General features: G+C 39.4%; 1 protein-coding gene across 1 annotated transcript in view; it reads right to left on the bottom strand.

The window, feature by feature from the left end:
• The window catches only part of KCTD18 (potassium channel tetramerization domain containing 18), a 290584-nt gene that overhangs the window by 197240 nt on the left and 77123 nt on the right, over positions 1 to 16221 (bottom strand). Inside the window, exon 5 of the mRNA XM_044060631.1 lies at positions 10457 to 10551. Within this exon, the coding sequence (XP_043916566.1) occupies positions 10457 to 10551 (95 nt within the window). The remainder of the gene's footprint in view (positions 1 to 10456; positions 10552 to 16221) is intronic.

The following is a 16221-nucleotide window of genomic DNA, read 5'->3' as shown; positions in this document are numbered from 1 at the left end:
CTTGCTCTGTCACACCAACCACCTGCATGTCCCCTCTAACCACATCCATAAACCTTATCTTAGGCCTTCCTCTTTTCCTCTTACCTGGCAGCTTCATCCTTAGCATCCTTTTCCCAATATAATCAGCATCCCTCCTCATCACATAACGAAACCAACGCAATCTCACCTCTCTGGCTTTGTCTCAAACTGTCCAACCTGAGCTGACATTCTAATATACTTATTCCTAATCCTGTCTACCCTCGTCACACCTATTGCAAATCTTGACATCTTTAAATCTGCCACATCCAGCTCTGACTCCTGCCTTTTTGTCAATGCCACTGTCTCCAACCCATATAACATAACTGGTTTCACTACCCTTTTGTAGACCTTCCCTTTCGCTCTTACTGGTACTAGTCTGTCACAAATCACTCCTGACACTCTTCTCCACCCACTCCACCCTGCTTGTACTCTCTTCTTCACCTCTCTTCCACACTCGCCATTACTCTGAACTGTTGATCCCAAGTATTTAAACTCATCCACCTTTGCCAACTCTACTCCCTGCATTATCACCATTCCTCTATTCTTCCTTTCATTCACACACACACACACACACACACACACACACACATATTTCATCTTAGTCTGGCTGAACTTCATTCCTCTCCTCTCTAGAGCATATCTCCACCAGGGGTCTCCCTCAACCTGTTCCCTACTCTCACTACATATCACAATGTCATCTGCAAACATAGTTCATGGGGACTCCTGTCTGATCTCGCCTGTCAACTTGTCAAAGTCTCCTGTTGTTATAACATTCATATTTACCACTAGTCTAAAATATGATGAAATAAGCTTTTCCACTCTTTACAGTTAGTATACACATACAATGCATCAAAATAAAATGCCAGCACCAAAGATGAGCTGAAATGAGTTTATTGTTGAAACAAGTGAACTAGACCGGTTTCAGCATATAGCTTTCTTCAGTACTTCAGAACTGTCTGGATGTCTGACCTACATAAAAGGCTTGGCAAGTGCAGGTAGCAAGGTAGACTACCCAGTCCTTACTGCAGTTGCCAAATCCATATATCTGAAGACTTAGGTGATATTAGAAATGCACGTATGACCAATGCCTTGTACAGACATACAATTAATCATCCCACGGCCACATTTTCATTTATTATTATTGATCACATTACTGGCAATTGGTCATTTAAAACAGGATGGCATGATATACTTGACAACAAAGAAAGAAAATGGATTATAAAACTAGGGGGTCTTTTTTCCCCAGGACTAAATGATAAATTGTAAGTTTTCCATTTTCAAAACTATACCATACATTCTTTGTAGCTTGTTGGAGTTTTGAGTTACCATCAATTATTTATTAGTTATTTATTGATTATATTTTAATCTTTTGTTAACTTAATTTTTTGTTAACAATTTGATTTTTTTTCCTAAGACAGGAAGTGATGTCATTTTCTTCATTGAAACATGTGTATAAATTACTGGCTTTTGTCATGGTTCTTTTCTATACTACTGAAGAAAGCTATATGCTGAAACCGGTCTAGTTCACTTGTTTCAACAATAAACTCATTTCAGCTCATCTTTGGTGCTGGCGTTTTATTTTGATGCATACTAGTTTGGTTGCCTTGCATCAGCCGTACTTGCTAGCTTTTCATTGCTGCTATACACATACAATGTCATAATTCTATATATATGTTCTATTTTAAACCTAAAATGGCTAACCTTCTCAGTTAATAACTTTACCGTACTTCTACAGAATACGGCTATTCCAGAACATCTCTCATTTCCCAAATTCGAGACCATTGTTCCTCCCAATAGATTCTCCATTTGTAATCCTTCCTCATTTGTTAAAAATCTTGTGTCTTCTATCGACAACCAGTGTGGTGTACCCTTCATTTTTTTGTTTTTGGTGTTTGGTTTGGTTTCTATCTTCACCCTTTGTGTGGTGAAGTTTAGTTTTTTTCACCTTAACCATTAACCAAGCCCCAATATTTAGTATACATATATTCTTTTTCATCCATTTCCTTTTTTTTTCTTATGGGATCATAGGTAGTTACTAGGCTATTCGGAGGTCCTTACAAGCCTAGCCAAGAATATAGCCCATAGTCCAACAAGTCAGCACCCTATGCCACTGTCCAGCAGGGACACAGGTGGAATCCCAAGGGTGTATTTTCTGTCCCCATCCAGTTATCCAGGTTGCGCTTAAAAAGGTTTAATGAGGTACTCTACTTTATGTGGTAAGGAAGTCTATTCCACAAAAGGGGGAGTCTCTGGGACACAAATCTGTCCCGTCAACAAGTCCTACTGATGTCACAGACCAGGTTGAGGTTGAGCGTGCAGGTTACTTGAGTGGAGCTTGACTTGTGGATATGCAGCAGTCCTATCAAGGCGAGGTCTGAGATTGCTTTGCATACCAGACAGAGGTCACCTCTGAGGAGTCTGTAGGAGACCGAGTAGAGGGACTGAGGAGTTTGTAGGAGACAGAGTAGAGGGACAGAGTTTTAGCCTATCTGTGTAGGATAGATGTTTGAGGCCCTGGATTCTCCAGGTGAGGAACCTCTGTGGTCTCTCCAGCTGCTGCATGTGCTTTGTAAGGTATATGCCAAAAAGGGCATTGCACTCAATAGTGGGTCTTGTAAGGGAAAAAATACAGGGATGTTATGACCACCTTGTCCCTGGATGAGATACCCTTACCAATGAGGTGGGCCATGTAGAAAGCTTTCCATACAACGGCGGCAATATGGTGGTCACAAGTCAGTTTGCTATCAACCTGGGTGCCCAAGTCCCTCATGACTGATTGCGTGCTTAGTACCTTATTATCAATGTGAGCATTTGTGGGGACATCACTCTCCCCAAAAGGGATGGTGATGCATTTGTTGGCATTCAGTTTGAGGCCATGTTTCTGCCACCAGTCATTTGTTTGGGTAAGACCCTTTTGGAGGATGTCCACATCACTAGGGGAATTGATGACAGCACCCAGCTTGCAGTCATCTGCAAATCTGGTCAGCCATAGCCAACTAGATTTGGCCTGCACCTCCGAGAAGTACATCTCGAACAGCAGAGGCTCTAAGACCGATCCTTGGGGTACACCACTTGTTACAGGTCTACTACTCGAGGTGGCTTCCCCTATTCTGATTAGGTGGGTTCTATCAGTGAGCCAGTTTGCAACACATCTGGTAACATATGGACTGATGCCTAGTTGAGAGAGTTTATCTATTACACTTGAGTGGGGCATAGTATCGAAGGCTTTGGCCATGTCTAGGTAGGTGGGGTACACCATGTTCCCCTCATCTATGGCCTTGGTGACCGTCTCAAAGAAGTCAACCAAATTTAACAGGCATGACAAAACCAAACTGTGTGGGATCAAGTGTCTGGAGGTTGCCAATGTCCTTGTTAATGAGGTCCATGATAATTTACTTCATGGCCTTGCAGATCAGGCAAGTTAGGCTGATGGGTCTGCAAATTCCTGGATCAGTGGATGTTCCACCTTTATGCAAAGGGATGACAATTATTGTCCTCTACTCGTCTGGGACGAAGCCGGTGCTCTGGCTTTGGTTGAATAGGGTGCCCAATGGTACTACAAGTTCCTGCCTGAGTTCATGCAGGATGCAGCCTGGGACGTTATGGGGTCCCCATGGAGGCTGTATTTTTGCCTTTGTGAGGGCAGTGATGACTTGCTTTTTCATTTTCTTTTCTTTCTTTTTCCATACTGTTATGTTCATTTTTGCAATTCATCCATAAATGTCCAATTTTGTCACATTTATAACATTTCAATTCATGTGTTTTGCATCATGTCCCATTTCCTCACAAATACATTTTCTTTTGTCACAGTTACTTATAAAATGGCCTTCTTTTCCATAAAAAAAACATGCTTTGGGTCCATTGCCAGTATTTTACAACACCACTATTCCCCTCCACATTTAATATGCTTGGTATATGTATATATATTTTTCAATTTCTATTTTTAACACAATATTACAATCCCAGCCACCAGTCTATAAACTCTTTTTGTCAAACTTTTGCAATGTCCAGTACTTCTTTATATAATGCCTTCAATTGTCCTTTCAAAGTGCCTCTTTCTATCTCGGTTCAAAATTGTACATGAATCTTCTTTTTTGTTTTCCTATTAAATGCTTTTATCACATAAATATTCCATGGGTTACAGTCTTTTTTTCATATTCACCAAGAAAATTTTCCATTGAAAAAACAATCTCAAATATAATGTTGTAAAATGTCTCTCTGTTAATAAGAATAAATGCTATTACAACAAGTGCTTTTGCACCCAAAGAAGCTATTAAATTATCCCACACTTCATACCCCTCCATTTCTTTGTCTTCTTTACTCTGAAGCCTTACCACATGCTTCCATTTTTCATTTTCTTCTGACTTCCACTCTGCTACTCCACTTTTGCCTTATTTTATTTCTCTGCATACTTATTCTTTTCCATCTCACTACTACATTTTAGGATTGTCCCTGCATCTTCCTTTTGTATTAACTCCATAATGTCCACCCCAGGAAACATCTCCCTTTATTTTCTGTCTCACTCTGCACCATTTATTTATGTAGATCATCTAGCAACCTTCTCAACTATAGGACTGTAATTATACATCCATCATTTGCCAACTCAGCTCCATTAAACAGGTCTCTATGAAACATTTCCTCAGATTCCTGCACGTATTCTCTGGTCTCGATATTTGCTTTCTCCTACATTTCTTTCCCTACTCTGTCATCTCATTCTCTCTCCATCTGCCTCCATGTTTCTCAGGGCCACCTCTGTACCTGGAAGGAAAAAGGAAGTGCTCCTCAAAAATGGTTCCCACTCACAACAATGATAAGTAGGAGAAGTTCCATGATGTCCTGGCCAAATTTCCTCTAACAGTATAAAAAACACCTTGGGTCTCCCCTGAAAAGGCTACTAGCCTAGTGGGACTAAATAAAAATGTCCCTACTCAAATAACCTCTTCAACAGTTCTCCTTCCAATGAGTTCCTCAGATACCATTAAAAAAATACCTCAAAAATTAAAGCTTACTACGATTGCCCGTGATAATTTACCTGGCAAATATCCTAAAATAGCAACAGAGGCTACTGCACATCCAGTTAAAATTCTGATAAAGCAATCCATATTTGAAAATACAGTCCCCTCACTATGGAAAAAAAATCACTCTTTATTCCACTGTACAAGGGTGGAATTAATACAGGTCTTTCAAAGTATAGGTCAATTCACCATTTTATCTCCCTTACCAAAAATATTACAAAAATGTACTCATATGCAACACATCAACTATCTAATAGATAACCAGCTTCTCTTTTCAAACCATCACATCTTCCATCCTCACCAAAGCCCAACTTCTGATTTACAAAATCTTGTTAATGCTGTCAACATGCATAGAAATGCTGGAAGCCTACTCTCCACTACCTTGCTAGCCTTATCAAAAAGCTGTTGATACTATCTCCAAGCAGACACCCTTACATAAAATCTCATCTTTACGGCTCACCAGCTGTTCACTGCAATGGTTCCAACTACCTCTCTAACAGAATACAAGCAGTTAAATGAAAAAATGATTTCTCCATCTTCTTGTCAGTAGCTACTGGTGTTTCCCAAGGATCTACACAAGGCATCATACTTTTCAACACATTCATCAATGACCTATAAAGCTGCTACAAAAATGATACACTAATTCAGTACGCTAATGACTCAGCCCTAATCTATTCTGCCGAATCTCTCTCTAAACCCCAAGGCCTTACGCAACAATCCTTAACAATTGAAACATGTTTAAATAATTCATAACTATTTCTAAACCCTAAAAAATGAATTACTGGTCTTTACCACAAAACACATCACTGCCAAAACAACACAAGATTATTCATTATTGTTTCTGCCAACAACCATGACAGAACAAGTAAGCTACACAAAATTACTGGGTGCCATCATAGACGACCAGTTGCAATTCAGCTACCATGAATCACATTTGATTAAAAAAAAAAAAAAAAACTATTAACAATATACAAAATAAAAACTTATGCCACTGACAAACAGAAAATGTATAGCCTCTACTTTTTACTGCCTTCTCTCCTCAATGCTGCCCCATTCTTCACTAAACTTCAAGAATTCCAACTGTCCATACTTGAGCAATGTACAGCCAAATTTGCAGTAAACTATAACAATACAACACACCACTACCTAGCCCTCAGAAAATTTAAACTGGATAGAACTACCACATAACTTATCTCTTTCTCAGCTAAACACAATTCACAGACTTCTCTATAAGCCATAAAATTGCTACCATTACTCCCAACAGAACGTAATGCTCTAGAGAGAAATCGCTAACCACTATAACCATACCATCTAACACAGCAGGTGACTCTATATTCAAATAATGTAGCTAAATTGCGGAACCACACCCCACTACTACTGAAATCCACTGATACTGCAAACTCATTTAAAACACAATTAAAACTTCACCTATCAAAATCAATGGATCTGTTCTTATCCATCTCTTTGATAAATCCCACGGTTATCTTCAGATTGTCATATCATCAAACTATTTTGCTTATTTCAGAATCATATACACTACAATCAATCAGTCTTCACAAATACTCCCAGCCATAAATATAGTTTTGTGACACTGCTCACCACTTCCCTGAACTTCTAATATAACCCTTACAATAGTCATATATACAACTGATCTGAACTTTTATGATACTGTAGTTAAGAGGTGGGAGTGTAATTTTCTTCCCTACCTAGTTCTTTCCCAAGTTCAATTTGTTTTAAGTTCTAAGCACTAATTGCATGATCTATTATCTGTCTCACAAACCCACTAATGCACCTCTTCAAATGCTCAACATACTAATACATAAGTAGTTTTTATACGGTCATAACTATCTCTGCTTTCAATTTTTACTTTATTTATATTTGTTTTACACAGCAGAGCACTGATCAATAGTGACTAATTTCAGGCTCAGCCCTGGTGAAACACACAACATTTTATAAACAAAAAATACAGAAATGTACAAAATTACAGAAAAAAATATGCAAAAATATACATAAGAAAGTAATCTAATCAACAAATGTAAAAATACATAAGAATGTAATCTAATCAACAAATGTATGCGTGATTGTTAATGTATTATTATTTAATAATTATTTAATTTCATTGAAATCTGTAGTAGTAATAAGGGATCTAGGAACCTAAGTAGATAGTCAGCTTTCCATTGATAACCATGTTGCCAAGGTGGTTAGAAAATCCTTCTATGTGACCCATCTGATCACGAAAGGGTTCGCATCAAGATCTAAGGATGTAGTGGTGCCCCTCTACTCTTCCCTCATCAGACCCATTATTGAGTACAATGCACCAATTGGAATGTATCTGGCTAGGCATCTCCAGCAGCTGGACAGATCACAGCGGTACCTCACTAAGAGGATTACTGGCCTCAAACAGTTGTCCTATGCAGCACGACTGAAAAAACTACGGCTTTTCTCTGTGGCATACCGCCTTCTCAGAGGAGATCTCTGTCTAACATATAGAGCCATGTCCAACCCAGAACTGCTGAACATGCTCCATCTTAGGAAAACCAAATCCACTCGAGCTACATGCTCTAGGGATATACTCCTCAGCACAACAATGAATAGAGCATGCTTTAGGGATAGATTCCATTCGCAAACACTTCCCTTGCTATGGAACAAGGTCCCGATCTACATAAGACAGAGCCCCTCACTATCACTCTTCAAGAGGAACCTTGAAGAGTGGATGGGTAGCAGAAAGTTCACACCAGGGATCATACCAACAGCTCTACTAGATAGGGGCCAAGGGTACTAGCTGCTAGATCAAGGGCCTAGGGAACTAACCAAAGGGGCGGTGAATACCGCACAACGTGGCTGGGCTAATATATGCCTTCGGACAGATAGCCCAGTATCTACCTATAAACCTATAATATCTGTTCTCGCACAGTGGATATAAAAAGTGTACACACCCCTGTTAAAATGACAGGTTTTGTGATATAAAAAATGAGACCACTATAAATCATTTCAAAACTTTTCCCACCTTTAATGTGACCTATAACCTGTACAATTCAATTGAAAAGCAAACAAACATGTTAGGGGAAAAAATATAAAAAATAAAAAAAGTACAATAAGCTGGTTGCATAAATGTGCACACCTTTAAACTAATACTTTGCTGAAGCACCTTTTGATTTAATTACAGCATTCAGTCTTCTTGGATAGAAGTCTATCAGCATAGCACATCTTGACTTGGCAATATTTGCCCACTCTTCCTTGCAAAAGCACTCCCAAATCTGTCAGATTGCAAGATGATATCTCTTGAGCACAGCCCTCTTCAGGTTATCCCACAGATTTTTTATTGGATTTAGGTCTGGGCTCTGGCTGGGCCATTCCAAAACTTTAATTTTCTTCTGATGAAGCCATTCTTTTGTTGATTTGGATGTATGCTTGGGGTCACTGTCATGATGAAAGGTGAATTTCCTCTTCATCTTCAGCTTTCTAGCAGACGCCTGAAGGTTTTGGGCCAAAACTGACTGGTATTTGGAACGGTTGATAATTCCCTCCACCTTGACTAAAGCCCCAGTTCCAGCTGAAGAAAACAACCCCAAAGCATTATACTGCCACCACCATGCTTCACCATTGGGATGGTGTTCTTTGGCGATGTGAAGTGTTGTTTTTGTGCCAAACGTACCTTTTGGAATTATGGCTAAAACGTTCAACCTTGGTCTCATCAGACCATAACACATTTTCCCACATGCTTTTGGGAGATTTGATGTATTGTTTTGCAAATTTTAGCCAGGCCTGGATGTTTTTCTGTGTAAGAAAAGGCTTCCATCTTGCAACCCTACCCCATAGGCCAGACATATGGAGAATACAGGAGATTGTTGTCACATGTAGTACACAACCAATACTTGCCAGAAATTCCTGTAGCTCCTTCAGTGTTGCTGTAAATCTCTTGGTAGCCTCCCTGACTAGTTTTTGTCTCGTCTTTTCAGCAATTTTGGAGGGATGTCCAGTTCTTTGCAACGTCACTGTTGTCCCATATTTTCTCCTCTTTTTGATGACTGTCTTCATTGTGTTCCATGGTATATCCATTTCTGTGAAAATTTTTTTGTACCTTTCTCCTGATACCTTTCAACAATGAGATCCCTTTGATGCTTTGTAAGCTCTCTGTGAACCATGGCTTTTGCTATAGCAGGCAACTGAGTAAATGTCAGAAAAATCCCACTAGGACAGCTGAACTTTACTTGGGGTTAATCAGAGTCTCTAACTGACAGCAGGTGTGTGACCAAGACTGAATGCTGTAATTAAAGCAAAAGGTGCTTCAACAAAGTATTAGTTTAAGGGTGTGCACACAATGCAACCAGCTTATTGTACATTTTTTATTTTTATATTTTTCCCCCAACAGATTTGCTTATTTTTCAATTGAATTGTACATGTTATAGGTCACATTAAAGGAAAAGTTTTGAAATTATTTATTCTGATCTCATTTTTTTATATCACAAAAACTTGGCATTTTAACAGGGGTGTGTACACTTTTTCTATCCACTGTACATTACTGAATGTATGTTTAAAAATGTTTGTAATACATTGGAATTTTTCCTCTGGGCCTATGTTAAAAAGGATTTTTTTTCAATAAACACAGTTAGACATACCCATTAAAGAAAAGCAAAACAAATAAATACAAATAAATATTTTTGTGGACTGATTACTTTGCCATGAGTGAGAATGTTTTAAGAATCATGTAAACAGTTTTGAAATTTGTCTGGCCTTGCCATGCAGAAGCAGTTGTGTTACTGTCCACATGCCAGCAGTACCAAAGCACTTTGTACCTAACAGCCCATGCCATTTTACAAGCAGCAGCTGCAGCAAAAAAAATCCTTTTTATGCAAACAAAAATATTTTAAAGCATGAAGAACAGAAAACAAAAATCACTGCAGGGTAGGGTGGGGAAGCAATAAAAGACCAACCTCTTGTCAAAGTCTAAAGCTGTCAACAAAGAAGTGCACAGTTATTTATCCATAAAATGCCAATTAACATGTTAAGCATTCAGTTGTCAGTAAATATGCTACACAGATGATATAACTGCAAAATACAAGTTAAATCTGTATTTTAACTTTTCACATCACTATTCTTAAAATGCTGAGAGCAGAGAGTATAAGACTGTATTTATGAAGCCACACTGATTTTAGTCTTGCATCTGCTACATCCTGCAATGTCATGATCCATACTTCTGCAGGTAGTATAAAAATAATGAAATACTCCAAGTCAGTCGCCAAATAAAATTATACCAACTAAAGCAGAACATTATGTATTCTCCTCTCGAGGAGAGCTGGAGAAAAGTCATATTATGCCAAAATAAACAAACAAACACAAAAGCATACACAAATCCTTACTTCAGAGCTGCTGCAATAGCAAGAAGTTTCCTACTGCAGCTAGGAAGAAGTTAAAGCCAGTACCTTTTCCCTGCCAAGCGTCAAAGGCATCCATCATCGATTTGAGTTCAGAAGCTGAATAATAGCTCCATATATACTGAACATTGTTGCGTGCTTCCCTAAATTACAAAATAAAAGCATACGATGTAATAAAAAAATGTTGTAACTTACATAAGTAACAAATTAGTAAAAAGCTATGCACTGTCCTGAACTGAACCTGTTGCTAATAACAATGTGTGTTCTTACCAGATTCACAGTTCAGAGAAGCTGAAAACTTTACAAGAATAAAGACAAGAAAACGAGTTTCGGTAATATGAACAGTCATAAAATGTAGCCTTACAAGAATATTCATATGTTAATAATCTACCAGAAATTAACATATGAATAACCGAGGTTAACTGAAGAAAATTATGAAAATAAAGCAGAAATGCCTCTAGTACTCTGAAACTTAAGACAACAGAGCCTATTGGCTACATATGGTTTTACTCTGTCAGGATTCTTTCACACTGTAAAAATAGTTTGACCACCATCTTCTAATTGCAAATTATATATTCCATTCACATTCATTGTAATAACCGTGACTTCCATCTTCATGGATGCATCTCAAATGTAAATGAAAACAGACTGGTAATGCACTGCAATGGAGTGGGAAATGCCTACTAGAATTAGAAAGGAAAAGTACAGCTGTGTAAGTTAACCTTACCATAACAGCAGATGTTCGAATGATCACTGCCATAGCAGTCTTAGCTACATGAGTTACATCCTGCCAAGAATAACATCTGGTCAGCTTTCAAAGCTTCTGGGCACCTTCCATGCACCCAAACTGTCAAGCAGCTTGAGTTGAGCTGACTAAAAGACAAGTTTGGGGAGAGAGCCCTTCAGAGCTTTCCTGCCAGCACAGACAGGGAGGCTGAGCCTGAACATAGAATGAAACGTAAAACCTAACATAAAAAAACACACCAAAAGTCAAGGGGGATTGAGGGAGGGAGCAGCTACTGCAGGAATGACCAACTGAGCATCTACTGTTATGGAAAGTAGAACTTACACAACCTGTTATATGCTCATCATAACAACAACAACAACATAATGATTACTGCTGCAGTAGCCCTAGCTATATGGGTAGATTACCTTAGCTAACTACATTTGGAGGTGGAAGGAGAAGAGTTCAACAGCCCTTGAAGAATGGTTTTAACAGCCTGAATTGGATCTAGAGAAGGAATCAAGCTTACAGTGCTTTATAAAAGTATATACAGAGGGCCAAGAAGCAGATTCTAGAATACTTCTACATTGAACCCTTTCCAAAAAGCCATAGATGATGCCAAAGCCCTGGTAGGGTGGACCTTGACTGTGCCTGGAATAATTTTATTATGGTGATGATGATAAAGGAAATAGCCTTAGGCAACCATTTAGAAATAGTATGATTTGACACAGGTTGTCCCTTCTTACCTTCACAAGAAATGAACACCCTTTCCAAAAATGCATAGATGATGCCAAAGCCCTGGTAGAATGGATCTTGACTGTGCCTGGAATAATTTTATTATGGTGATGATAACAAAGGAAATAGCCTTAGACAACCATTTAGAAATAGTATGCTTTGACACAGGTTGTCCCTTCTTACCTTCACAAGAAATGAACAATTGATCCAAAGATCTGAAAGATTTAGTTCTGTCCATATAGTACCAGAGTTGTCCATAGACATCCAACGTATGGAATCTCTTTTCTCTCTCATTTTTAAGGTCAGAAAATAAAATGGAGAGATGGATAGTTTGTCATAAAGTAAACTCAGATACCACTTTAGGTATAAAAGACGTATTAGCGCCACAGTCCCCAAGGAAAACGAGGTAGAATTGGCTCACCATTAGAGCTTGCAACTCAGATACCCTTCTTGCAGAGGTCAGAGCAGTCAATAAAACTGTTTTCCATGTTAAGAGCCTCAAGTAAGCTAGATTAGCTGGTTCAAATGGTGCAAGTGATAGCTTCAAGAACAGAAAACTAAGATCCCAGGGAGGGGGGACACCAGTTTTCTTGGAGGCCTCATGCAAAACTCCTTTCAAGAACATTTTGACATGTGACTGCACTGAAAAAGGATCTATTGACAACTATGCTGAAATGGATGATAAATGAACTCGACACAGGAATAAGAAAGGCTATAGGATAGTAACTCAAACAAATATTGCTTAACCACACAAAAACTAGCCTGAATGGATGCTGGTTATGTTGCTGGCACCAACTAGCAAATCTTTTCCATTTGCTAATTTACGATTTTCTAGTAGCAGGTTTTCTTGCTTTCATCAGTACCTGTTGCACGTCCTCAGTAAATAGGTGCCTACAAGGAATTAAGATCCTACCATCCAGTCAACTGAAGGTCGACTGACTTCAGGGTATATCAAACACCCTGTTTTTGTGCGAGTATTCAGTCTGTGAAGAAGCTTATGGTAATTACCCCAGGCCACCTCCAAAAGAAGGTAGAAGCATGGTTTTGTGGGCCAGAAGGGGGTCACCAGAATGATCTTGGGGGGGGGTCATCCTGAGTGTTCAAAAGTACCCTGGATATTAGTGGAAAGGGAGCAGAAGCATAAAGAAAAATTCTATCCAAGGAAAATGAAAGGCATCTGTCTTGCAGGCCTTCTTGCAAGGAGCCCTGGAACAGAATCTTGTCAGTTGACTGTCTCTTCTCTGAACAAACAGGTATACTTCAGGAACTCCTCACAGATGGATCACATTTTGGAAGAAACCCTAACCTAGTTTCCATTTGTGAGAGAATGCCCTGGTCCTGCTCAGCTTGTCCACCACACAATTTTGCTCTGACGGAATGTAAGATGCCTGTAGAGTGACACTGCTGTAAAGCTATATCCCAAGCCAACATGGCTAGTCTGCAAAGGAGGTACAATGTGGTTCCCCTTTGCTTGCTGACATACCACATGACTGTGGTATTGTCGGTAACTACTTGAAGAGGTTCCTGGGATCAAAGATAGTTCAGAGCGTTGAGTGCCTTGATCAAGACAAGCTTCTCTTTGATATGTTTGTGCTTGTGTCTGTCCTTGGTGTTCCACATCCCCTGTATTTTTATCCCTCTGAAGCATCTGTGATGACTGACTGCTTTGGAGCAGAGAGGGATTTAAAGATACCTCTTGCTCCAACAAAAGATTTCTCTTCTAATAAACTCCAGCAGTGGGATTAGAAAAGATAATGGGTGTTGATGCTGGCACCAGAGAGATTTCAAAATACCACTGTATCTTTCTCTTGTGGGGTCTTGTCAAGGGTATCATTAGAATCACAGATGCCATGAGACACAAAATCCTAAGTATTCCTTGCAGTGACCAAAGTCCGAGTGGAAAACTTTATAAACAAATCTATATAAATATCCATTTTTCCTGTGGAAGAAACACTATTTGAACTGAGGTGTCTAACTAATATCCCAGGAATACAATCCTGTGTGGAGTCAATAAAGACTTTTGAATGCTTTCCTGGTGTCTCAGCTTGTGTAAGGGATCTCTCACCTATGATAGACAGGGAGACAGAGAGTTTCCTCACACTTTCAAAAAGACACTGCGAAGGTAAGCAAGTTATCAGAATGTGAATATCCTGTAGCCTGCAATGAGCTACAGATGGAACTAAACACTTTGTGAACACTCTTGGTGTAGTGGAGAGTCCATAAGGTAAGGCAGATAACTGAAAATGTGATCTAAACACAGAAAACTTTAAGAAATGTCTGAAGTCTGGATGAGCAGGAATGTGATAAGTATCTTTTAAGTCTAGTGTTACCAGGAAATTTGAAAAAGGAAGATGCAAAGTCACATCTTTATGAATTTGGGCACCAACAGAAACAGGTTTAGGAAAGAAAGATCCAGATATGGTCTACAATATTTTCTTTCTTTGACAATAGGAACATCCTTGAATAAAAACCCTTCACAACCTGGGAAGGAGGAACAGGTTACATCAGTTCTTGGGACAGCATGTGATGAAGAACCAGTGGAAATAAAACAGTCTCATCTGGAGGATGAAGAATAGCCTCGTAGAAAGGAGGAATTTCTTCCTACTGCCATCTGCAACCTTGATTAATGACTTTCAGAACACACAAACAATCTGTTGCCAAAGAGAAAAATAGAGATTCAGATTTTCTGGAAGAAAAAAGGGGTCACGGTGAGAGAAGGTCACAAGGTCTCAAACAGTCATTCGGACTTGTTAGACTGTTTCTGGTTTTGGGAGGTTCAAGACTTTTTTTGGAACTCCCTTGCCATTTCTTAAATGTCTGTTGACCTGTATTTTGCTGAGGCTGTTGTTTCTGTTTTTTTGCCAGAACTGGATGATGAAATAGAAAATCCCTTAGAAAATTTGAAAAAGGAAGGCTGGAAAATCTTAGAGATTACTTAGATCAGCTTGCCCATTTCATCACACTTTGTTCAACTCTATAGCAAAGGGACCACACACTAAATCAATATGCAAGGGGAAAATGTAAAATCACATTTTTAACATTATCTGGTAGGTTCTGAGAATGCAGACATGCAACTCTCCTCAAAACAGTACCACTGGTCATAGCCATGGGAGAATTATCAACAGAATCATAAATACGCACACTGTAAACAGCGAGTACTGATGTGCAAAAAAATAAACCAAGTTATTTACGGCAGATTTTTCCTCACAAGAAGAAACTGCAGATAAAACATCCCTTATACTCTCACAGTTTGTCAGAAAATGTAGGATTTCATTTAACTAAGTTCTTATCAACAGTGGGATCAACTAAGGCTCTAACTGCTGGGCCACGTTTGAGAATAATGTATAAAAATTTAAAAGACTGAGGAACTTTACACTTCCCATCTGCCTTTTTAGGGGCAGCTGGAGGACTATCAGGAAAACTGCAGGCGTAATACACACATCCTCTAAAGCAGGCAGAACAGGAGGAATGGGGGGGGGGGTCTGAAAAATCCTTCTGTAACAAATCACAGTATTCTCTGAGGGACTGAAAAATCTCTGTTTTCTTCCGATAAAAACTGTGGCACATTCTAGAAACAGTCTCAGAGAAAGAGAAACCTTCACAAGAAGAATAAGAAAGTGAGCTCCTCTTGGAGTCTGCATCAGAAATCTGAGCAGAAAACCCTGTATCCTTCCCTGCATTTTCCTGTTCAGATTCAGAATACTGAAATCGCTTCAGGAAAAGAGGACTCCCTCTTTCTTTTACCAGAAAAGTACAGTTGTGTACGCTTACCGTAAATGTAGAAGTTGGAGTGTATTCACTGTTGCAGTCCTGACTTGTGGAATTTTCTGCCATGGAAGCCCTTGGCCGGCCCATCTACCAGATTAAAATTCTTCCCTCCTCCTATGACCGTGGACACACTTGACTGATGTCGGTATGCTGGGGTATAACTGGAGACCGCATAAATCATTACCTCAGTTTTCTTGCCCCTAGTAATTCAAAGCCCCCCCAAGCAGGAGCAGCAGGTCAAGGCCAGGTGGATAGGGCAAGGATCCCTAGGCAGGTAGGGGTGTAGAGGAGGGATCCTCGGTAAATGAGAAAAGTTATAGCCTCCCTGAAGGGGTTATGTGGGGAAGAAGGGAGGGAAAGATGACTGCAAAAGTATAAAAGAGGGGAGGTGGTGAAGTAGAATGAGAAAGGGATGTATAGTGTTAAAAACTGAACTGGAGTAGTGTCAGGTGTTAAGGGGTACAGAAGATCAGATGTCAGGCTCCTCTTTCTCTGGGTAGGTACGCCCTGCATGGAGGTAGTAGAGGGCCTAACTGTCCCAATGGAAAGGGCCCTTCTAGACACAGGAGATATCCTTCCCTAGAAA

This window comes from Protopterus annectens, chromosome 2.part0 (genome assembly GCF_019279795.1).
Source record: "Protopterus annectens isolate FY-2018-M chromosome 2.part0, PAN1.0, whole genome shotgun sequence".
Classification (NCBI taxonomy): Eukaryota; Metazoa; Chordata; order Ceratodontiformes; family Protopteridae; genus Protopterus; species Protopterus annectens.
The sequence above is the reverse complement of the archived record's forward strand: the minus strand, read 5'-3'. Positions and strand labels throughout refer to the sequence as shown.